Here is a 25,616-nt window from a genome sequence, read left to right as displayed (position 1 = left end):
TTAAATGTCATATGAGCTGCACCATCACTATAATGATAGACAAATCTGAATGAACACCATACTTGTACACATGATGTGTGGTGTATCTTTTATATGGACTCTATTACTATGATTGAAAAGTTCATTTTGGATGATAATTTTTTTTACTGTATTACAATAGCTTCACTGCCAATTCTTCAACAGTACATATTAATTAGCCACAATTATTTCAACTATAATTTTAGCCTAGAAGACACATGGGTTTAAGACATAAATTCCCTTTTCTGTCATCAAAAACAGGAAAATACTTACGAGTAACAAGCACTTGTCTTGTCCACAAGCAGCCACGCATCTTGGAACAGTGGGCACAGTCAGATGCTGGGCATCCAAGTCCTGGACAGAATGATACATCCATAACAGCAGTCTGTCTAACATTACACCCACCACCCACTACCACCCGGCTCCTGGACGAAGAAATTCCACCAGGAGCACGATTGGATGCTGCTCTCTCATTACAATCCTGGCCTCGGCGAACACAACGGCCACGAGGGCAGTTAGAACACCACTGGCATACCTAGATTAGATAGGGTAAAATTTCATTCATAGCTTAAAGCACATGATGAATAGTTTGCTGGATAAATAATAAACCATCTCTTTTTACAAAATTCTCATGTGCGATGACAGATTAAATGGCATAATGATTTACCTGGCCAAAACAGAACCATAACAATTTTTTTAAGTACATTTTTTAAATTTCATTTATAATCTATAGGTCAATCCATGACCCTTGCATAATAAATACAGGTGACTTCCATTGTAATTTTATTAATGATTCTAAAGCTAAAAAATAATTCATAGATTTACTAACGTCATTTAACATCTAAGCTACCAACAGTGAGCCTACCAGAGTGAGTCCTAGTTCTCAAACCATTTTAGATAATGTATTAACTAATATCGACCATGAACTTGTGCAAACAAATACCATTAATGCCCACTGATCAGATCACTACCCACTTCTTTCTACAATTGCTGCGTTGCCATCCAACTAAAATAAAAAATGATCAGAATATGATCGCCTTCTGTGACTTATTAAATTCCCCTGACTGGTCCGATTTGTTTACCCTAAAGTCCTTAGACCTAAGCTTACAATATTTCTATTCCACCTATCTACATTACTTTGAAATCTACTCTCCCTGTGTCCTGAAGCATACAAAAACAAAAGCTCATCTGTTAAATACAAAAGTCAGTGGGTCTCTGATGAAATTCGTTGGCTTTCAAAGAAAATGAAAGATGTTACTGTGTATTACCAAAAGCAAATCAAATCCAGCTGACCATCATGAATATTCAATACTCAAGAAAAGTTATCGCCATACCTAAAAGTCTTCTAAAAAATCTTTCAACAACCATAGAGGCCAAGGAGGTCAGTTCCTTTACCCTGAGCCACCAATGGTTTCCCAGGAAAATCTGGTACCATAAAAATCACCTTGGGTAAAGCTGATGGTGCCAAGAGGCATCCACAGGAATCAAACCTAGACCCTGAGGTCAGTAGCCCAATGCTCTACCCACTGGGTTACTACATCCCCTCCATCATAGTCATTAACCTTCAAATTATAGAAGTCTATCAGACCCAAATAACAAGACCTAGACTACAATTAATACCGTGGGTCAAATTTACTAGCACCTCTCCCTAGACTGGTATTATTCAACTTCAAAAAACAATAACCCACTTCCCCAGTGAATATCTTTCCTTCATGAACCCTCATAAAACTGACAGCTGAACCCTTAACTCATGGGAGTTACATTAAATATTTACTGCATCAAGATCAAATTTACATTATGAGATGAGGTATTCAGAATGGGTCCAAGAATTTAAATATCTTCATTTCACATTTTTTCCTGTTGGTTTTGAACACTTTTATGGCATTTAATTTGGAATAGGTAAATTCTTGTGATATGGCATTAAAAGGTGAACAAATAGGGGCAAAGATGAACTATGAGGCAGTGATGGAAACAGATAAAGTAAAGCCTCCAGCTAACAAACTTCTCTAATTAATGAAACATTCATTGTGGTCTCATCAAACTGTCATTTAAAAGCTGCATTTTGACTTCCATACAGGAAACTCCCAAATTGAGAAAATCATCAGTACTGAAAAGGAGAAACTGTACCACCCACTTCTTTACTACAAAAAAAATTTTCTTGCTGGATGACTAGGTAAACTTGAAAATCAAACTATTTATCGAGTGAAAAAACTGTTACTTACATCAGAACTGACCATGCCAACTTGAATACTCAACAAAATTGTCATCTAACATGGTGAATATAAGCAAGAGGAGCACAATAGAAATCAAGTTTGTAGAATGCAAGTACCCATAATTAGCATAGCTAATAAAGAAGAAAATTTGAGAAACTATTGAGCTCCATCTTGAAACACTCATATTGTAGTCATCCAAATATAACCATGCTAAATTTATAGAAACAAGAAAGTGCCTCACGAGGAATGCAACTTAAAATGTTCATGCATAGAACTTCATGTATAGAACATGAAAATGAATGAACACATGATAATTGGGATTGAAATTCACTAAGAGGAATAACTACTGACATAGCAGTCCTAAAAGAAAAGCAAGCAGTGTGAAGATAGAGATGCCTCAGAGCATGGGAATCATTATAGGGGAATAAGTCATCTGTTGAATATTTTATTGACATTAAGGCTTGATGAGGGCTAATATTACCGATCATATTTCCAACTTAGATTGTAAGAAAGAAAATAATAAAAAAGTATATTTAAAAATTTTTGGAACATGCAAAGAGGATTTTTCAAAATTATTTACTTACTTAATTACATTAAGACAAATTACTGATTCCTCCATTATTTATCAAAAATCAGTAAGCAAAAGGGAGTGCCCACACAGCAGTTGAAACCATAATAAACTTTTTAAAAAATATCAGTAAAAATTAATTATAACAATAAACCAAGTTGATATAAATAATATTTGAGAAAAAAGTTCTAATGCATTATAGAGTTAAGTGTTTTGTATTTCAACAGTCTCAGGGGGGGACAAAAAAAAACTATAACTGTTTAGAAGCTCTAACAATAGCATGAGTTCAGAGGGAGCGAGACCTCATGTTTTTACATTAGATAACTAGTCAAAATGAATTGCTATTTTTACTGTACATCAAATCTTGACCAATGAATCTGGGTAAAAGGTGGTGAACATAGAGCTTTATTTAATTAAGTTCCTTCACCTTATTTTTACACCTGATTTCCATTAACTCATTAAACATACTGAAAATGGCAGTAATTAACCAAAAATGTTACCTTTGATGTTTCTTTTTGTTGGCAATAAGCAAAAATGCAACCAGAATAATTTTTACCCATCTAAAAAACAAACCTGTTTTCCTGAAGGATGGGAAGGCCATCGAGCCAGACACTCTGCACATGTTGTATACTGTTCACAGTTTCGCCGCTCTAGCCACTCACGATCACAGGTTGCCCCATTGTTGGTTGTAACAGTTCCACCCCCCTTACATCTATAATAAAAGGATTAGACTACTCATATCCTTTGTAAGGGACAAAGGAGAAAAATCTGAAAACAGGGAAAATGTAACAGTAGGGAGACTTGCCACTTGCATGAACGAGAAGCAAACCTGCTCATATGAAAAGAGCAAATTTCTCATTTAGGAAGTTACTCCACAGATAAGTTATCTTTTAAAATCTAAGTCCTCATAAGGTAATAAATTGGAAGGATACCACCTGTTCAATCCAAATAAAAAATCTTTAAGAGGTATACCCACAGAAATCAGTCTGGTTCCGAAGATCCCTTCCAGTAATTAACTTTTAACCTGTTATTTTATTGGATCAGCCATAGTTTTCTAAAAATTATTATGGACTAAAATTTAATGTGATCTCACCACAAAGAATTAATTACCAGTAGGACATTAGCAATATTAATACACTGAAGTCAGTTATACATAGTACTTTAGCAATTTGTAGTGTATTGTAATCCAATGATTCAATCTCACTTTGGTCAATCTGCAATGACTTTCTCAATATTTCCTCAAGTTCAACCCACTAGTAGAGTGTGTTTGACTTGTTTACTTTTTCCAAAGTTTTTTACTGTTCAAGACTGAGGTGGGATTCAATTCTTCAAGTTTATACTTCAGCGACAACTTTTAATTCTCCCTTTTTGTCATTTTCAATAAATCTCACTCATGTTATCACATTTAATTCTACACAAAAAAGTAGTTTTTTCAAAAAAATCAAGGTGAGTGATAAAATTGTGTTACTTCCAAAAAAAGCAAAACATGAAAATTCTCAGTACAAATTACACATGAATATAATAGTCCTAGGTATTTTTCCTTAAAAAATGAGGTTCTGATGTTGACGTAATTTATCCTCATTAAGATCTGATGATATGACTGCTTGATACAATGCATGGTACATACTTACTACACTCCCCCTCATAGCAGACCTCTTTCTTTGCAAAAATATTTATGATATCACTTGAACCATTTCAGTGAAAGCAGAGGGAAACTAGAGGGTGTAAATATGAGTTGCACAATATTCTTGAAATATACATTACTTTTTCTTGAAAATTCATTACCTACACATCTTTCTTAGTTTATGCTAGTGAATAGGATAAATGACGAAAATAGAATCTCTCGGTGCCTACAATGTGAAGACCCACTCTTCTTCATACAATATACCAGAGTGTTTGAAAAAAAAGTGAGAGCCAGGAGAAAGGGGGTTTCACTAGGAACTTTCCTTCCAAGAACCCTTAACTAAGACCATCACATCAGCAAAGTGTGTGGGGTGAAATCACCTAAGTATGAAGGTTGTTCACAAGGTAAAGTAAATGTACATGCTGATGAGAATATTTTCAGATGTTATTCCGAAAATAATGCACCTGGTAATAAACACCTGGTATAATAATTACATGAGTTTGACTGTTGACTTTTGACACAAATTAATATTCTCTAACACACTACTACATTTATTACAAGCAAGTACCACCTCTTGAAAAAACAGCATTAATGTGTACTAATGCTCATGAGTACTTACTCATCTGGAAGAGACCTGGAGCTTGAGTAGCAGATGCTGACATTTGCTTTGGGTGGCTCACCTAATTCTGAATTAACTATCACCCCACAGTATGAACACCCAAGTGTTCCACGACATACTTCCTTTCCACCAGCTTGCCACAAGGAGCACAAGTCCAATGGGAGGGTCATCAGGGTCACTTTAGCCCTTGTACCCCCTTCTTCAAATCCCCCAACTAAATAAACATGGACATGTCCATTTCCTCCATTACTCCTGCTTGAAGATGGACTGGCTGAATTCAACAACACTGCAGTCTGGCCAAGCATCCAAGTGAATTGGTCTCCATTTACATCAGAATCTGAAAAAATAAAATACAAAATAGAATCATATTAATTTTTGCACTCCTGGCAAATGGTGCTGGCAAAAATGTAATAATTTATTAATACCAATAAAAACAAAAATTTATATTTCCTGAAGAATATTTTCAAAATTGCCCAAGATACCAGTGAGAGCTTCTATAAAAGTAAGCTTTCACGAAACATAAAATGATGTATCAAATACCAGTCAAAATTATTCTAATATCACCTAATCTCCACCGATTAGGATGGATTTATGTTGAACATCGACATAAATCATGGCTTATCATAAACCATTCACTATTATTCATTTAAGTTAACATGGTGATTTCTGTAATTGCTCGTGTTCTTTTGTACGTGTACTTTGCCCAAAAAGATTCAATAAAACATGAGAAGTTACAAAAATTTAGCAAAAAAAATGTGAGTGCCTAAGCCAGCATATAGAGAACACAATGCAAGGTAGGCTTTAATTAAATGAGCAACCCTACATTGTCTGGTATTATGAGAAAAACAAATTTGCACTTTTCCACAGATTTATTTGTAACGTACAATGCATTTCAGTTAATCAAACGATCTCCAGGTAAAAGACAAGATTCGATCTGTGGAAAAAGGCAAATTTGTTTTTCTTATAATGATGAACTTCCACTACATCTCGCCTGAATCTTATGAATATATTTGTCTGGTGATATTACTATACTATAGAATTACCAGGAATATGGAATTGCATTTTGTAAAGACATAAACAAATGTAACCATTATTAAGTTGAAAAAATTCCAAGCAAAAATTTACACTCTATCTTCCTTCCTCAAACCAACTCAATCCAAAGGTAAGCATTAATGCTACACAGCTTTAAATATGAGTATCAAACAATCATCAAAATTTATATTAGAAATACAGATATGCTGATAATCCCACAACTTAGCATTCCATAGCAGTGCCTGTACCAATGTCAATACATTGCCAACCAGCCAAAATCCAGTAGAAAATTCAATGTGGTTCTTATAAGAACAAAAAAAAGGCAAGGAAACTCAAGATGGCAAACGTAAAAAAAGGATTCAATTTGAAGGGGAGGAATGTCTCAAGAGAAGAAGGTGGTGAGTCTGGGGTTAGGAAAGAGCAAAAGGAGATGTTTCCAACATAACACACAGAAAGTATAACATGGTTAATTCGGAAGGAACAACATTACTGCCCACATATAAAAAGCATCAATACCTATTATCAATACACACAGATGAAGTTATTCAGAGATCATAGATCTTAGTCATGAATAATGGAAATTTTTCAATTCCAGTTTCAGGCTTCCTTAGGTTTTCAAATACACAAGTTTTCATATTTTTACAGGTAAACTAACTAAACTATGGTTAATATTTTCCACTTATGGCAACCAGGGATGCCTTTTCAAAGCACACACAAAGTTGTACAAAAAAATGGATTTAGTAATATGCATGGGACTTGAGTCATTATATGAAAAAGCAATTACATTCTCTCATTGTTTAATATTTATCATATCTCACAAAATACAATTATAAAACATCATTCACACTGGGATTACTTTTTTGTCCTTCTGTGTGTTCTCAACATTTAAACTATATCGTTCTCTGGGATAGTTTTTTTCCGATTCAAGAAATCTACCCAAATGATTTACAGTGATTCACTGTTATGCTTCTTATGAATGCATTAGGTTTCACCACATCTTTGAAGAGGATGGAAGGTCAGTGAGCCTAATTTCTCCATTATGTGGCAGGGGAAAGTCAGGGTCAGGAATTAGGACCCTTGACTTCATAGGATTGATACTAGACCTTCCGATATTGACTGACATGGTGGAAGAGTAATTCTTTTAAGTTTAGCTGCATGTTTTTGGAGGATGGAAGAACTACAGAGAGACAACAGCAGTAGATCTAGAGCACAGAGGGCCTTTAAGCTTACTTCAGAGACAGAAAAGTTCAAAATCTAAGACTATTTTCTGATTGATGTAGGTAGACTATAGCACAATGTATTATAGTTTTCAATTTTCAACATTTACTGCCAGAATAATACAAAAGGTAAGGAAGTATCGCTTGGAAGAATCTTGTATTCTATTGATATTATTTATGGTAAGCATTTACTGAATTATGTTTCATTATGAAAGATGGGGAATTTTAATCAATTCAAATATTCCAATTCCAATTTTATAAAAATCAAATCTTTCAGAAGAATTAAATTACGTTAGCAACTAAATGACTGACTGAGCAACTAACAAAATTATGATCACAAAAAATTTCAAGATTTTGAAAACTTACATACAGAAGACTTCAATATAGCACATTACTGAAAATGGGTGATAATAAACTGGAAATTCAAGTTTTATGAATTTTCTTTCATCATGATTTATTATATTTTAATGTCACCTAAAACTGAGCATTATAGATGCCTTACTGCGCATTAATTTTTGAGCAATAGAAAATATCAATCATGACTTGATAACCTATCAATGGATGATTTCCAAGTTTAGTTAAGTTGGAGAAAATCATCAAATTAGCAACAGAAAAAATGCGGAAATTGTATATTTGCAAGAGTGGAAATTTAAGAGAATACTCTGAAGCAGTGGGTAGCTAAGTCGAGATTTTCTTCAGGCATTTTTATAAAATTAAGGAGCCAACTTGCAACTGACAAATTTTGGCAAGTGATGACAATACCAATGCAGTGACTAAGAATAAAACAAACAAAATCTCTTAAACAATAAAAAGAATTAAAATTTAACAAATAAAGCAGCAAAAGACGATTTTATACAGAGAACCTTTCCTTACCTTTTATCCCCAGATGAATCCAAAGGTTACAGGAATAAATATAAGCAGCTATTCCACCAGAAGTATTTTGAGGATGAGTTAAGCCACCTAATACAAGCATATATTCATTTGTGGTCACAGCAGAATGCAGAAAGCGGGCTCCTGGCTGAAGTAGTAATTATATAGCATCAAATGAGGTCTACGTTCATATGAGCAATAATTTGGTGAGAAAATGCACAAACAAAATCAAAACATGCAGCCTGATATAAGTAGGCAAAGTAAATATCAGGGATGATGACCTTCATTATGATAACAAGATACCACTGTTACTCACATATGTGATATTGGGATAAAATGAGACAATACTTCTATATTTAATGCTATGAAAATTTTTCTTTTGCAAATGATGTACTGAAAATGATCTAGAAAATGAAAAACTTTGGAAAAACATACATAGTTTTAGACAAATAACCAATTAAATTTTGTCAATGATACTGATAATATGCCTTGTTATCATGAACAATATCCTATATAGTCATTAAATTATGGAAAATATTCTTACTGTACATAAGCATTGAATACAGCTACAATAAATGAATGTGACAGTATAAGTCGAGCATACTTCCATTTTTATAATACATTTCCAAAATATATTTATTTCCAACATAATGGTGATACAAATTTTTTTTAAGTTGAATCAAAGGGGAATTTCAATTATTTCCACTGGAAATTTTATCATTCCACCTGGGTTTGCCATGGAATTTTTTTGTGCATAACAATTTCTTGTCAGTTAAATTAGCCAGGTACATTAATGAAGCACCCATCTTGCCAGTAAATAAACCCTGAATCATGGAGTGTTCACAAGCTTCTTCCATCACTAAGCATGTCTGAATGCTATAGTAATTGATTCATGCAGTTTGAAAAAATTTCTCCAACATGTTTTTATGCGCTAGTTCATTCTTTTTCCCAATGTCATCCAAATTGTTGGTCCTAGCAAAAATGGTACCTTAAATTAATTGTACACCCTCAGTATAATGAAATGACAGGCACTAGATGCTGTCCCAGTGACTGAACATATTCCTAGTAGTAGTGGTTGTTGGGGGAGGTGATCAAAACCTAAGGTCACATGAAACATTAGGGATAGGTAGGTCATTCAGTGTGGTAAGATGTTGAGGGGTTGGAGGTAGGGTGGAAAGAAACCCAGTGTTGGCATTAGCCTACTCTTAAAGAAATGTGCCCAGGGGTTCACAGTTTGACATCCTCTCTGATAAATGATGTAATCTACTTTTTGTGCTCCCCACATAGCACCCCAAGTAAGGATTTGGATACCACTGAAAAATAACCCCCCTTTAGGATTCATACCTAAACCCCTGGTGGTGGGAGGCCAGTACAGAAGTCACCGAACCATCATAGCCCCCAAAAATATTCCTCTTTATGAATATAAGTAGAAGTTATGACTGCCATGTTATAAGTGAAGTCGGTGTGTAATGGTCTAAGATAAAAGGGATTTCAATGGAATGTAACCACCAATTAAAGAACTCCTACAGTGAACCTAACTCCAAATTCATCAAAATTGTCATGGTATTACATTTTTGATATGGGTAGAAATTAGAGTAAGGGTTTTCCCTCTGCTAATATAAATTTTATTTCGTTTTGGCAGGCTCAAATCTTACTTCCTGCAAAATAAGCAAAATCTTCTAAATATGACCAGCACATACATCTAGAATGAGATCTTTTCAAAGCCAAACCTACGATGAAACCTATCTCCGGCTCAACAGTTGGTTTCCAAAATATTCTTAAAAATCTTAGTCGGTACCACTTCCTAGAGACCATGGACTCACAGTGATGTATGGCTTCTCTTACAAGGGACAAGTCCCGAAGTTGAACGGTACTCCTAGAAACATCAAGATATATGTCCCAATGACTATGAAGATAACCCAAAGGTAACTTTTTGAAAAATTATGGAAATTGCATGAGAATCAACGTTTACCAAAGCAAGTAAAATACAGTAAGTAGGTGAAAAAAGTTCTGAGTAAAGAACACTGGAAACAGTATTCAGAGTTAATATGAATTTTTTAAGACTATAAATTATCTTGGACCCATCAAATCTTTTCCACCAAGAAGAGACATTGAATATAAAATCACAAAAAACTGTCACTTGTCTGGAGTGAAGATTATCAGATTTTTACCAAAATGTAAAGGTGATAAAGACCATTTAGGCTTTGAGAGAGGGTAATCATAAACTTTACTGGTCCAGTACTGGTACGTACAAATTACCAAATATGGAGGTGAAGGGATCTCTTCCAGGAGGATAAGCAGAAGGGGATATTTCTTCCTAGAGGAGAATCACATAACAAAAGGTGCTTCTATCAGATACTTCAGAAAGATGGAGGCTGACCTCCACTTTATGCAAGACTTATTATTTCCTAAATTCTTTGATTGATTAGTCACCTCAAATGTACTTCCTACTTATGATAGAATTATCCTAAAGTTTATGAAGGGTATATTATCTACATGGATTTCCAAAGGAAAATGCATTGCAGTAAAACCGTGAGGTCATTTGTATGTTACTTATTTATGTCTCATCTTGTAAAGTCACACCATTTAGAAAAAATCTAAATAAAATTAATTGTTCTAGGTCACCTGACTCAGTGGTTTAATTCCCATACAACATTTATCAACAATTCATGCATTACAGTCACCTCATGATTATTCATAAGCAAATGTTCAGTGATTGCTATTAATTTCCCATCATTATACACTGCTGGCTATTTAATTTTCACAAAAAATAATTCGATTCCCAGTATTTAAAACTAGTTTGTAGTACAAGAACATGCCAACAATCCGTTCCATTTCAAATAATGATACCTACTTTATTTCTTGGTCTGTGAGAAAATTTTCACTTTTGCACAAATGAATAAGATAATGACCACAATCAACAAACTGGTCGGAAAGTACTTTAAAAGCTAGACTGCTGTTCTGAGACTTTCATTTTGAACTGTATTTATTTATCAAAGATGGGAAAAGGATGGGATGCTAATGAGACCATTAAAATCATCAAAATTTCTTTTGCTCATCAGATAAGGAAATATGGATATTCATTGGATAAAGAAATTGAGCGCGCCAGGAAATATTCATTTTACTATACATAATGGTGTAAATAAATTATTAGCTGAAACTGGCTTATCTCTCTACTCTTCATTAGGAGTTATTTTTACATAAAAATCATTTATATGAGCCTTTATAAACAACAGGGCCAATGAACTATGAACCAAACTTCCAGGAATTAAACAAAATACATTTTATTGGCACAACACTTGGTAAAGATTAAGGGGAATGGGGATGAGGGTGAAGGCATCCATGCATGGAAGAAAGGGGCAGCTAGAAGCACCATTAATGGGAATGGAGAAGAGGGTGAAAGAAATTTTATAATTTTATGAGATATGAAAAATGGAGACATGCAACCCACAACTGTCCTCATATAAACTTTGTGTACAAATAGCATTACTGAAAAGTAGTTTCTTGAGGACATTAAAGACATCTCTAGGAACAGCAAATGAAATTTTCAAACTCAATTTCTAAAAAGCATGAAAAACAGGCAATTTTTAGGAAATTTCATATCTTGGCAATGCCTAATTCATATAAATGAAATGAATCTGTGTGAAAAAAGTGCCACTCATTCAAAATTTAAATCCTTTCCCAACTGGGAGGTCTAATATATCAAGTAGTAATAGTTTAAATGGTGGCAACCAAGAGCCACAGTAATTTGCACCATTAGAGATGGATGGGAAATGAGGAAGGGAGGAGAGAAACCCGGCATCAGCATTAGTCTACTCTTGATGAAAGGTGCCAAGGGGTTCACAGTTTAATGCCCTTTCTGCCTGACCATGTACCCACTCAACGTGCTCTCCACAAAACACTTTAACTAGGGACTGGGATACTGTTGAAAAATATCTGCTGCCTCCAGGATTTGAACCCAGGCCCTCTGGGTGGGAAGTCAGTACGTTAGCCACCGCAACGCCTCGATCCCCTCTAATTCATCAAATTCTTTTAAGATGGTAAAGCCATCATTTGGGATATTTCAAGAATTGGTATGTCATTTTCAGCAGATGCAGACAGCATCCATAATTTAAAAGGTATAACAATTATCCTTACATAGCCAAACACTACATATTTTCTATAGATAAAATTGAAATACATGTAATTTTTCATAAATATTGAAACTAATATATCATTTCTTATGTTAAGAAAATGTTCCTTAGTGGTCTTAAAAACTTACCACAAATAACCCTGGAGGGTTATACTCTTCAAATGGAGGCAAAATTGACCAAAATCCTGATGGATAATGAAGGGAATATAATCGATCTGACACAAACAAGCCATCTGTGCCATAAGAATATCCTCCATATACATAAAAACTTTCAGTAGGAGCATGGTAAACAGTGCTATGGCCATATACACCTGAAATAATGATCAAAATGGTAACTAAATAAAACGATTATTACACAAACCTATATGACTAAGCAAAATACAACATTTCTCCTCATCCAGTAACATGTATTGTCCTTAAATAAACTACATGTATGTAGTTTAATCCTTGCACATATTTATACATACACATGTATGTAAAATGAATTACTTACAACTAGGGACCTCCAAATGGTGGGTTTATTTTACAGGAGACAGTGGTATTGCAACATAATTCATGCGCTATGTTTATGACATAAATGTGAATGAAGAAAACTACAATTATGGCCTACACTTGAAGAGCCGATAGGAGCACATATTGTCCTTGTTCTGAAAATTATACTAAATACTGTCAATCATTTGATAAGCCTGTAACTGTAATATTAGGGCATTGGTGTTTCGGATGGATAAAATTTCATGAAAATATCACATCATTTCATCAAAACATTCATTCATATGCTAAGCAGAATTACAGCCAATGATTTTCAGTGGAATACATTCATGCTTATAATGCATACACACTCAGATTAGATAATGTGACTTCAGGCAATGATGAAATCAACTTTTTTAAGCTTATTACTAATGGAAATTAAATAATGCTGAACAATCATTTTTGCTAACCTTGATGACGCTAGCAAACTCAAGCAGTATGCTTTTTGTCTAAGTGATTTATTCTTTTGCAAAGTCCACGAAATCATTACTTAATTAGGAACAGCCAAGGGTAAGAAATCTTATTTTATTATCAAAAGAGGAAGCAAAAGTACAAGCAAAGTGCTGACTCACTGAACTGACTCCATCTTTGAGAGAAAACAAAAGGTTTCTTACAAAGCTCAAGAAGCAGAGCAATCCATTTGGCTCATGCCAATAAATGAATAAGATTCTATGGATTAAGGTTTAAATGGGAGGAAAAAGACAACTGGAAAAAGTATATCAAAGAATACTATCAATTTTTAATAATGGCTATAAATTACTCCAATTTCAGAGGTTAGTTCAGTGGATGCAATCCCACTTTTTGCCAATTAGTCCCCACATTTCCATTCATTTTCATATACTTTCAAAAGGCCTCCTAAATTTAGCACAAAAAGCTGAATTGCTTTTCTTGGTCAATTTGCTAATTATTTTAATGGGCAAATAAATTGGCACTGCAATTTCACTGTCCAAATTGAAGCATAAAAATGCTTTTTAAATTTCATTTATTTCAAAATAGGATGATTCAAATTTCAGATGTTTGGTAACCTGGCTTTTATAATATGTTCAAATATGATGAGAGAAATTTCAAAGACCTAACATTTAACTAAATAAGTTTACTGAGTCATTATTTTTATCTGCCATTAGGTGTCACCCTATAGCAATGGTATCAAATTATTTTGAATACATCTCTTGCTATTTGATAATTTCCCAAACAAAAGGATAGGCTATTTTTTAAATACTATGAAAGAATACAATTTGGAAATTCAGCAACTGCTGATGGGAAAAATAAATCAAAAATTTTCGCTTACACTGCAAATGCTGTATAAATACATTGTCAAATTGTTCAACATATTCAGATTTAAACTTTAAAATGGAAAACAGGAAATCAAATTTACCTGTTGGAGGGCTTCCAGAGGTATTGAGAGGTCGCCAAACATCCCAACGGAGGTGAAACTCCCAACATAAATGGAGAAAGCCCTCATTTGGACTAAAACCTCCAATTAGAACCAAACTGTCTTCTCCCCATGCCAAAAGACCCTCTTCAGCCAGCACATCTTCTTCTTTACGCTCTTCCTCCTCCCTTTCTTCCTCCTCTCCTTTTCCTTCACTCCCTGTTGTTACTTTCCTCCAACTACTACTACTGCCCATTGCTCCAGAAAAACGAACATCACCCCAGCGTAATGTGAGGCTATGCCCTGCTACAGGTGGAGGTCCAGGATTTGTCTGGAATGATGTAACATTTTATTTCAACACTGCCAAACAATGGTTTATGATTTTGCTGGTTACCACGGTTTCATTTAAAAACTGACTTCTAAATGGCCTTTTTGATTCATTGACCGATAAATTTTGCCTAATGATACTTTTAAGATACTGCATGGACAGAGTTTTATCGATCAGGAAGCTGATAAGTAAATTCTAATTAGCTAAATGCAGACTCTTTAAAATAAACAACCTTTATCTTAGTCCAACGGTGATTCTTGATTGCAAATTTCCAAAGATCATCCAAGGCTCTGCCCTCAGAAGCCAGTCCACCATATATATAAACTTCTCTTCGTGTATGAACAGCTGCAGCAGCATGAAAGTATCTCCCTTGAGGCATACTGGCTTTGCCCGTCGAATCAACTGTGACCTTAACACAAATTGAGAGCAAAAGTTAACACAACACCTATGTTTTCTGCAACAGGTTTTTAATACTTAATCCATATTACTATGTTAAAAAAATACATTCATAATGTGCATGCAGAAGAGATATGTCAGAAGCTTGGCTCTTTAAATCATAATTATGAATTTGTGTCAAATATCAATTTCAAATGTTCATATTTTCCTTTTTCAAGCATTGAAATTAACACCAACAAAAAGAATTAACAATTGATTCAAACTATTAGAATATTTTGCTCAGTTTTTGATTTTATCTTCTTCCAAACAGACTATTTTAAAAAATCCCACATCATATCTTTATTTACAAATTATTTAAACCCCCAGTGGCCCAGGCTTGAATCCCAGGGGTGGCAGGATTTTTCAGGGCTACTCAGAATATTATGTGGAGAGCACTTCAAGTTCAGCAGTCTGGTCTGGTTCAACATCCCAACCATTGAATGGGACACTAAACAGGGAATCCCTAGGAGATTACAATTATATGTGAATAATTTTTCACATAAATTAATAAATATTCTACCCCTACCAAATTACCCACCCATCTCTAATGGTGCCAATGTTCATAGCTGTTGGTCAACTCCTCTATTAACTACTACATATCACTTATTTAAATTATGCAAGGTAACATTTAGGAACCTGTCAACCAAGTATGAGTCAGGAATTTTTAGGCAGGATGAACAGTGAATAAAATCTGGCTTTGTAATCACCCAAAGGATTGAATTAAATTCTGAGAATATAAATAGCGCAACAAGCTTGGACACGTCATCACAACAGCATTATCATCTCAAGGATTAAGGATTTATCACTGAAGTGACTGGGTAGTGGCAGAGAAAGAGAGGTAGTGGTATGAGAAGGATATTTGAAAGGAAGAAGTTAATCATTTGCTGCTTTGGGTGAGAGATAAATGCAAATTGTGGAAAGAGGTTTCACATATAAAGTTACGAAAGAGGTGAATACTGTTGAATGGTATATCTAGCCCTGCATTTGCCCCCTTTTCTCATTGCAGAATAGCTAATACAGTAAAATTTTAACATAATTAGAGAGCTAACATCACAAGTGGGCTATATCCTGGGAAATTAATACATTTACTTCACAAAATGTCTCATTGAGCTGACATGAAGCCTACAAAAAAAAGAGATCAGACCTGGCACTTTCAATGATATTTTCAAATTTACATGACTATTGTGTAAAATGAAGATGCTATTGTTGAGAAGAAATGTTCAACATGTGTTTTCCTCTTAACAGACCCAAAATTTTGTCATTTGAACTATTTCCAATTGGCTAAAATACTTTTTCCACATGTCCTAACCTGCTGTTGGGTTAGAAATACACTTTTGATGGAGTATACACTGAGAAAATGCATCAGTCAAATCCAAAATGAATCACAACAACTATTAGCTTGCTTTGGTCAGTTTATCAATATCACAAACAGTTTTTTTTTCAAATATTTGAAAATTACCATATCAGAATGAGAGCATGTTTTTCAAGCCTCTTGTTATCCTGAAGATATTAGTGAAGTATTCAATCAGCATAAAACTGCAACAGTGTTTGTCAACATATATTTTGCCACTGCTCTAAAAAGTTTCAATTAGCATCTAAATTACTGAATGAAATAATTTCAGAAAATATTTTTTCTATATTTCTATAGCATGCAAAATGACAGCTGAATTTGCTTCATTTCACTGGGCTGAAATTGGGAAAATTTTTATACAACAGATTTTTTACTCATTTTTATTTTATTTTAAAAATTTAAATTCTTTCAGGGCTGAGAAAGCAAGGCTATAGAGACCTGAAAGGTGAAGTCCTACTACTGCTGTCACTTTGACTCTGGCCATATAGTATTTTCTCAGTTCTCTCTCAGCTTTACTCATTTCAATTACATGTGATATTTTCTTGCAGATTCCCTCAAAAGGCAGAATTCCTTTCTTCAATCTATTAATTCTTTAACACTGGGAGTAAACAATAGTCACTCAACTATGGAAACTGTATTTTGCCATGTAAGTGCATATGATCACCAACAACATGTGTTCCTTAAGATGAAAGGGGAGGAATGTGGCAGTAAATGCATCCAGGTTACAAGAGTTTAAAATATTTGGAAAGTTTTTTTGCATTAAAGAATAGGACCAGTCAGAAGATGAAAATAAATCTGCAAATGGACTATGCTGTTTAAATTATCATCAAGCAATAAGTTTAATTTGCCAAGCTGTTATGAATAAGCATTCATTGACAATTATTAATTACATAGAGTTTTGTCCCACAATGGAAATCCTGCATAGTACAGGACACAGTGCCATAACTTGCTGATTTAAATTCCAATCAGCAAATTATGTAGCCACATGAGCAAATAATGACGTATTATGAAAAATTAATTATAATACACAAAGGAATTCATGGGTAGTGAAAGGTCTCATGGTTTTGAATACAGCTACTGCACCAGTTAAGTAATCTAGTGATTTCCCTTTCTACTCATTAGAGTTCATTAATTCCCAACTGCCATACAACTTCTGCCTCTCCCTATCATTTCTTCCTTCAATAAAATATCTTGTAAAATATCTGCATACACTAAGATTCACAAGACAATTTTTTTCAATTTTACCTCAATTTGAATATGAAGATTATGCAATTTCATTTAGTATTACATACCAGAGAATAAATTGATTTTATAAATATAGCAATAGCTTGAATAAATAAAGGAATACTTTTAATATTTTTTCATTAACTTAATTGGTGAGGCCATTAAATAAGAAGTTTCAAGGGGAGCAAATGCATACTAAAAGGAGATTTGATGAGATGTAGAAAAAATACTCTTTTCCTATTTATGAGCCTATTTAAAATTATGTTTTCACATGTAGCATCATTTTTTTGTCTTTTGAGGTAATTGCGGAGAGTTTTTTTATTATTATTACTTATTTTTCAGGAAAAAGGTATAAATAATCCCTTAACAATCTTCAAAATACATATTTCAGTTTTAATTGCTCATCACTCCACTGTTTCTTTTCTCTTAAGGGACAATATGCAGCTACTTCTATGACACTATTATCAGCCTCATTGCATAAAAAATGGCATCTACTCTAGCACCTGAAAGACTCAAAGAATCCACCTATTTATCCATTTGTATTTTAAGTGCTGGAATGAAATAAATACCCATTAATTTACGAGGAGTATTTCTAAAGCCACATATTCCTGTTATTCTGGCAAGAGGGAACCTGTGATACTGCATCAAAAACAAATTGCAGTACTTCAGTGAACGTACATTTAGTTCAAATTATTTTATTGACGAAGTAATGGGCAACTTTGGGAAAAAGTGCTGAAATTAATCTGGTCCTATTTAGTATCTTCTTGTGAAATATAACCTCATTTTGATAAATATTATGGAACTGCAATGATCATATACTTCAGACTATAGCTATGTATAGACTGAACGTATGGTGCCTACACATATGCATGCCATTAAACCAAACCGGATGGTTGCAGGTGGCCTAGCATGAAATATTAAGGGAGACATTATCGGTTTTCTTATCTTCTTCTTAAGAAATTTGATGAATAAAGATTAGTGCTCATTATTTGTTTATATTTCATTCACAATATCAAATCATGATGGCAACTTATGGTTAGCCAGTTATTATAAGTACTAATTATAAACTGAGAAAGACAAGGTTATGTTATGAAGAATTTGAAGATTATCCAGATTTTTTGTTAGATGGACGGAGTTTCAGCACTATGAAGTCTTGGTGATTATATCTTTACTGTGTAACAACTTATTTCACCTACCTGCATCCAGGTGTTGTTCCTTGTGTCAAACATACGTATGTCATTTAACAGACCATTGGAGAGGGAATAGCCACCAAATATCCAAAGTGCACTCCGTCGATCCATGACCAATGAATGGCCAAAGCGAGGGAGTATACGTCGCAGATGATCCAAGGAATCTGGTAATCTTCCAGAATCAAAGAGTGTAGTTCTTCGAGAATGGTATTTGCTACCAATTTTATCTTCTTGAAGCCCAGATGCTGGAGGGCATACCCCAGATTCACACAGCTTCCTTTCACAGTTAGGTCCAGTGAACCCATTTGGGCATAAGCAGTATCCCCAAAGTCCTGATGGGCTCTTGTGGCACACTCGGTCTACAGGACAATCATTTGGGCATGCTAAAACCTTAAAAGTTGCACTGAAAAATTCCGCTGGCTTGACAAATTTTTCTAAATGGGCACTCCCCCTTTTCTGATAAAACACAGACATTATACCTGAAAAAAATGTAAATATTTTATATTTCAGTTCTAATTGATGCACACAAATAACCTAACCAGAGAAATAAATTCAAAAAAGCAAAATTATGAATATTAAATACCATAGGGAACATCTTATTCAGTATTGTACGTAGTAACATCATCAAGACATAATAGCTTGAGCTTGATCATGTGATGCATTATGCCATTGAAGGTGTTTTGTAATTCAGTACATTACGCTCTAGGAATATAAATTTTTACTCTTTTCAATAACGTGGCACATAACAACATTAAAATTGATTTATGGATGTATCATGAAACTAGACTCACTGCAGCTAAAGAAGATTTAAGTTCATGGAAGAAAGCAATATTCATTACTTGTAATTAACTGCCAAATTAAAGTTTATTCATTTCTGTTGGAAGTAAGACCTAAAATGTACTTTCTAACTTTTTTATACTACACAAGCACTCAAAGATTCTGTGGCATTTATATATCAACAGATTCTTTTAAACTGAGAAATGAATCAACAACTGAAAGGCACTATTTTTCCCTTTATGACAAGTAATCATAAGTATGGAGACTTTGAATTTTAAAATACTGCTAAGTAAATTTTTTATTATTGGTCACTCTACCACTTAAAGTATGTTTGGATGGATACAGACTGAAAACACCTATATTTTTTTAGGCTTGTCTAACATGATAACCAGGCACCCCTAACTAAAATTAACTGTTCTTCTATTCCACACATATTCTATCTCATCTATGTACCATCATTTTATTCATTACGTCCAAAATACCTCTTTTATTCCAATCACAATTTTCTGCATCCACCTATCTGGCCTTCTTTGAAAATCTCCTAACTTCCCTCTTGCAGGAGAACCTCCTAACCCTTGTTTTATTTACACTGATTTTTATCCTATACCTATTTAACAACTCTTACAGCAACATCAAATTTATGTACTCTCATCAAAATAAAAATGATTTTATAAAAGACTTTCCACTTCCAGAATCCAAGCTGACCACTTCACAAGTATTTATTACTCCTTTCCATTCTTTTGTTGATATCCTAAGTATCACTTTAGCTATGAATGAATTCAAATGTATGGTTTTATAGTCCTCACAAATAGCTGCCTTTACTTATTTGGAATGAGATGTAGCAGAGATCTAATGAAATCTTCAGGCCAAATTCCTTCCTCATTAAGACTTGTACTTAGTCAATTAAAACTCTTCCTTCCATACTTTCCTAAACCCTAAAGTAACTCCATAGGAATGTTATTCATCCACACAACCTTATTTGTTATCCATTCCCTTAATTCTGTTTATATATCCCAGTCAAATATTCCTGGCCTTGAGCTATCCCCATCCATGCCACATTCTCTATGTCTTAACTTGCTGGCTGTAAATCTTTGTCATACAGATCCTCAATGCATTATTTCCAGCTCTCTTGAATCTTTCCTGGGTCAGTTATCTTAAATAGTGTGCATGGATTTTTCTATCTTATTTCCAGATAGATCTTCCATCTTTCTGTACAGGTCACCAAGTTCACCCTCCCTTTGTAAACTCTCCATTACCTCACACTGCATCTGCAACCACATTCCAGTCACCTTATTAGTTTCCTGACTCAGTTTACCATTAATCTCTTATTAATTTCTTCTACTTGATTATATGTTTACAGTCCTATACACGGGCGGTTCAATAAGTACCCATGTTTGACGACAAAGGGTGTTCCTGAAGGAATTTTATGTTATCATCGTGTGCCGCCATCTATCAAACGACAGGGAAACAAATTTCAGACTGATTAAAAGGTTAGTTTGGATTTGGCAGCCATTCGAGTAAGACGTGTTTCCTAATTTTCACTTAGATGGAAAAAGAGCAGTATCGTTCGGTGATTCGCTTTTTGTATTTGGATGGGAAGAAATGCGAGGAGATAAAAGCAAAGTTGGATGCTGTTTATGGGGACACTTCGTCATCTATGACCACAGTTATATATTGGTTCAACAAATTTAAACTTGGGCGAACATCTGTTTTTGATGAGGAGCGACCAGGACGCCTGGCAGAAGTGGTTACCGTGGAAATCATTCAAAAAGTCCACGCCATGATTCTCGCTGATTGACAAACAAAAGTGTGTGAAGTAGCAGAGGCTGTGGGTGTGTCGACCGGTATGGCAATTAATATTTTACATGATAATTTGGCGATGAAAAAATTGTCGGGTGCCACAATTGCTCACTTATTTCAATTTTTCTTATTCCTTAACATGAAGAAATGGCTTGCGGGAAAAAAATTTAGCTCAAACGAGGAAGTTATCGCCGAGACAGAGGCGTATTTTGGAGAGTTCGACAAATCCTATTTTTTGGAGGGGTTAAAAAAAAATTGCCGGAACGTTGGGAGAAGGTTATCTTTCTAATAGGGGGACTATGTTGAAAAATAAAAAAAATGTTTTTGAAAAAATGGTTCTTCATTTCTAACATGGGTACTTATTGAACCGCCCTCAAATTTCCTTTTCCTCTACAACATCTTCCACATCATCTTGCTAGTATTCCATGGTTCTCTTGCCCTTTTCCTACTTCCTCTTCCTATAGTTTCATAGACAGCTTTCAATATCCCTTTCTTGATATATTCTCATTTTTCTTCTACTTTATCTATCCCCCTGTCCTCCTAATTTTCTCTACTGCCTCCAGGTAATCTTTTCTTTTTGTCCCAATTAATTCTTCTACACTACATTTCCTTATCCAACTTTCTTGTTTTATCCTCTCAAATCTAATGTTAAACTTATTTAGCACAAAATTGTCCTGAATCTATGTCTGCTTCCAGGAAATTGCAAATAGATTGCACCATTCTTAATTCTGTGCTTACTATAATATGCTCTGATTGATATCTCTCTGAATTTATGGGCATTTACCATGTATGTCTACATCCATTGTGGATTTTAAACAAAGTATTTATTACAATTAAACCTGGTCCCTTGCAGAACTCCACTACTTTCTCCCCAAAGTCATTACTTGCAACTAAATTGAAGTAATGTGCAACATGTGACATTTTGATATACAAGTGAATTATTTAAATATGGTTTTCATTCATGTCCAAAGAAATTTGCAAGCAAAACACATTTTTCATCAAAGTATTAGAGTGCAGCCATATTATGGCCACCTAGGAAAATGCCAGGACAGCATAGCTGAACTCTGCTTGGATTAAGCGGGTGTCAAGATTAACCAGATCAAGATTAGTGAGGGTTTACTTTACCTCATTCTGTGGCAATATTGAGCCAAGAATGCAATACATACACATATGCAGTGAATTTTTAGTCACCAGGATTGTTTAGTTGTCAAATCGAGTAAAAATTTCAATGACATTATTAGTTATTCTCCTGCACCCATTGCCCCTAAAACAATTTCACATCATAACAGTGCCATGTAAATGTGGGGAAAATGACAATTTATTACAGTTATCTTGCCATTATTTATTGTTTGTAGAAAAGATAAAACTGAAAAAAATGCTGATGGTGCATATGTATCCAATCATACTGTACAATCATCCCTGAGTATAAAATTTGAAAAACTCAAAAGGTTGCATATTAAATCTGTGATTGTACAAAACTTATCATAAACTATATACACATACATCATTTCTAATGAGGAGATTATTTCTTTGAAGGAGATTGGCAGTACTTCAAGGGCATACACTGGAATTAATACCAATCCCTTCAATGGAACTATTGGAACCGAAGACCAAAAGTGGGAACAAAAGCTAAGAACCAAATCTGCACTGGAACCGATAAGAACTAGAATCAAGCCATCACTGCTGGATGTATCGCTAGAACATGAGAAAAAGGCTTGTTTTTGCTCTTATCTCTCTAAAGAAAACTACAATGCCTCATCAAGAGGTATGTTTCAACCATTGGTTTATTTAACAATCCACCTGAAATAAAGCTAAAGTGGCATCAAAGTGTTCCTGTACTGGGAGAATTATGTGGCTCAATATTTCTCTCACATTACAGTAGGAGTCATCAGGAGTGAAGTCAGCTTTTGCTACTGCAACACTAGAGAAACATTTAGCTGCATAACACAGGACATGCAGTGACAATCAAAAGCTATCTTAGTTCATCAAATTGATCTAAGCTCTGACAATCTTAAATAATATAAAAAAACACTGGAGATTATATGAATAAAAGCAGAATTCTTGCATTTCTAAACATGCAACAGTTTAATACATGCCTATGTAAACCTTAAATAGATAATAACCAACCTGATTTAGCTTCTAGAGTAAGAGGATAAGTGGAGTCATGATCACAGAAAGCACCCAGGGAGTGGCCATGAAGAGAAGAGGCAGACAATGGGATTGAAGGTGAAGTTGATGATGTTGGTAATGAAGCCACAAAAGCAGGCAAGCCATCATACACATGAACACTTCCTTCTCCACATTCAATTCCAGTTACAGACCCTTTGGTAAGATCCAACTGGATTATCACAGGCTCAAAACTACAAGAAAGCAAACAGAAGTTCTTAAAGTAAAATTACATAACTCTGATTCCAGACTATCAATTATAATTTCTACAGCATGAATGGGCCTTAAGCACAACACTTTTGACTATCTAGATCAAGAATACAAACAGAAAATATCAACAGCATTATTTTAGAACTAACTGAAAGAAAATATAGAGCTATTATTTCAATAAATTAAATATATCATTTACATTGTTAAAATCCTTTCATGGTTTTTGGAATCTATATTCAATAATATATGTTGTGCTATATGTTCAGTAATTACCATAAAATGCATCTGCAAACATTGGTTTACTGCACTGAAATAACTGAAATTTACTGTCCTGATGGTGTATATAAAGGTGTATAGTATCCCTATAATATTCCTGTGATATTAAGATTCAACATTACAAACATGAGGAGAAACGAATTATTTTTCAATAATTAAAATATATCAAAAGGTAATTTTTGTTTTGTAATGTTGCTTTAATCTTACCACAAACTAAACCCCCAATTTACTCGCAGAAGAATTCATCCAGACTGACCTGACAAATTTTAAAGCATTTTACACAACTATTGGGTTTTATTTTCCCCTTTTAATGATGATTGTTTTTCCAAGATCATCAACAAAAATACTTTCATCATAATTAAATACATTTTCAGGGGGAACCCCATCTAAAGACACTTCTAAATGATTCGAATAATCTATCACAAGACTCCCTATCATTCCTACTCAAACCCTTTCAATATTTTTCCAGAGCCAAGTGATAGTACTTAAGTGTTTCTGCAAGCCCACATAGGTCCTGAACAATTGCCATTACAACACTTGACACCTGCTTTTTTCCCGTTCAAATAAGTTTGTGCTAGAATTTGATATCACAAACACTTTTTTGAAACTCCAACTTGGCACACTTTAAAGAGACTTTCCACAAGTTTGGCTGTTAGACCTCAGGCTTTATCCAGATGTTTCCTTAAGATCTTTCAGCAAGCTCCTCATGACCTGGTATTGCTCTGCTGCCCTTCAACAACATAATTTTCCCTCTTTTGACTTCATTTAACGTTTCTTTCAGGCAATGTTTAACATACTTTAAGTTTGAATGCCCACCCTGACAAGTGCCCGGATAATCACCCCACAATATTTCTTCTAAAAAGTCAAAGCATCCCAATTTTGATCATGATATCTATATTTTGTTTAATAATCTGGCTATGAACAACAAACTACATTAAAAGGTCACTTGCTCATACCTGACTTTGGCAGAGACAATTCCAAACTGATGTTTTGTGCAATTGTCTCAAGAATGAATGAGTTTCAACTTTATTTGTAAATATAACTGTATGGTAATCATTGAGAAAAGCAAGACTGGTCTAACAGTGATATACTAAGACAATTTTATAAAGGGTGAACATAAATAGTTAGCTCACAGCATTTAAGATATTTTGCAACAAAGGTTCAATTTGTAGAGCAGTACAACTGAAGTCTGATGCATATCGTGGTATATTTTTCATTTCCTTGGGTTCCTCATTTCCTTGGACTTGATAAATAGAAAATTTATATTGCCAGTATGAAGATAAATTAATGGAATTAATCAACTCATGGTACAGCTCCAATCAACTCATGTTACTGCAGTTTTACCACAATTTAAGCGATATCTCTTGTCCTCATATGAGAAATGATACGTCAAATGATTCAATACTAGGACTTTTTCAATGAAGTTTATTGCACATGCCTGTGCAAACAAGTTGTTTAATATATATTCTTCACTGTGTTATAATCATCAGCATAATCCTCAACAATATGAGTTATCTAATTTGCTAAGCATGGTAACACAGTTTTTGAAATATTTTTCCATAAACATTTATTTTACATAAACGTCAATTTTTATACATATGATTTCCCTAGTCACCTAAAACATAAATATGACGTTTCACTGCACAAAAATCTAACCAGTAAGAGC

The 25,616-nt window shown here is 34.2% G+C and overlaps 1 protein-coding gene across 1 annotated transcript in view; it reads right to left on the bottom strand.

The window, feature by feature from the left end:
• Megf8 (multiple EGF like domains 8) overlaps positions 1 to 25,616 on the bottom strand; it is a 109,146-nt gene that overhangs the window by 30,126 nt on the left and 53,404 nt on the right. The window contains exons 23-31 of the mRNA XM_071591137.1: positions 23,426 to 23,658; positions 18,728 to 19,200; positions 14,754 to 14,930; positions 14,197 to 14,524; positions 12,423 to 12,604; positions 8,165 to 8,309; positions 5,043 to 5,379; positions 3,373 to 3,511; positions 292 to 553 (exon numbers count right to left, since the gene is read on the bottom strand). Coding sequence (XP_071447238.1) covers positions 292 to 553; positions 3,373 to 3,511; positions 5,043 to 5,379; positions 8,165 to 8,309; positions 12,423 to 12,604; positions 14,197 to 14,524; positions 14,754 to 14,930; positions 18,728 to 19,200; positions 23,426 to 23,658 — 2,276 coding nt within the window. The remainder of the gene's footprint in view (positions 1 to 291; positions 554 to 3,372; positions 3,512 to 5,042; positions 5,380 to 8,164; positions 8,310 to 12,422; positions 12,605 to 14,196; positions 14,525 to 14,753; positions 14,931 to 18,727; positions 19,201 to 23,425; positions 23,659 to 25,616) is intronic.

This window comes from Hetaerina americana, unplaced genomic scaffold (genome assembly GCF_022747635.1).
Source record: "Hetaerina americana unplaced genomic scaffold, ioHetAmer1.1.p SCAF_1, whole genome shotgun sequence".
In the NCBI taxonomy this organism is placed as follows: Eukaryota; Metazoa; Arthropoda; class Insecta; order Odonata; family Calopterygidae; genus Hetaerina; species Hetaerina americana.
Note: the sequence above shows the minus strand (reverse complement) of the source record. Positions and strands in the feature narration are given on the sequence as shown.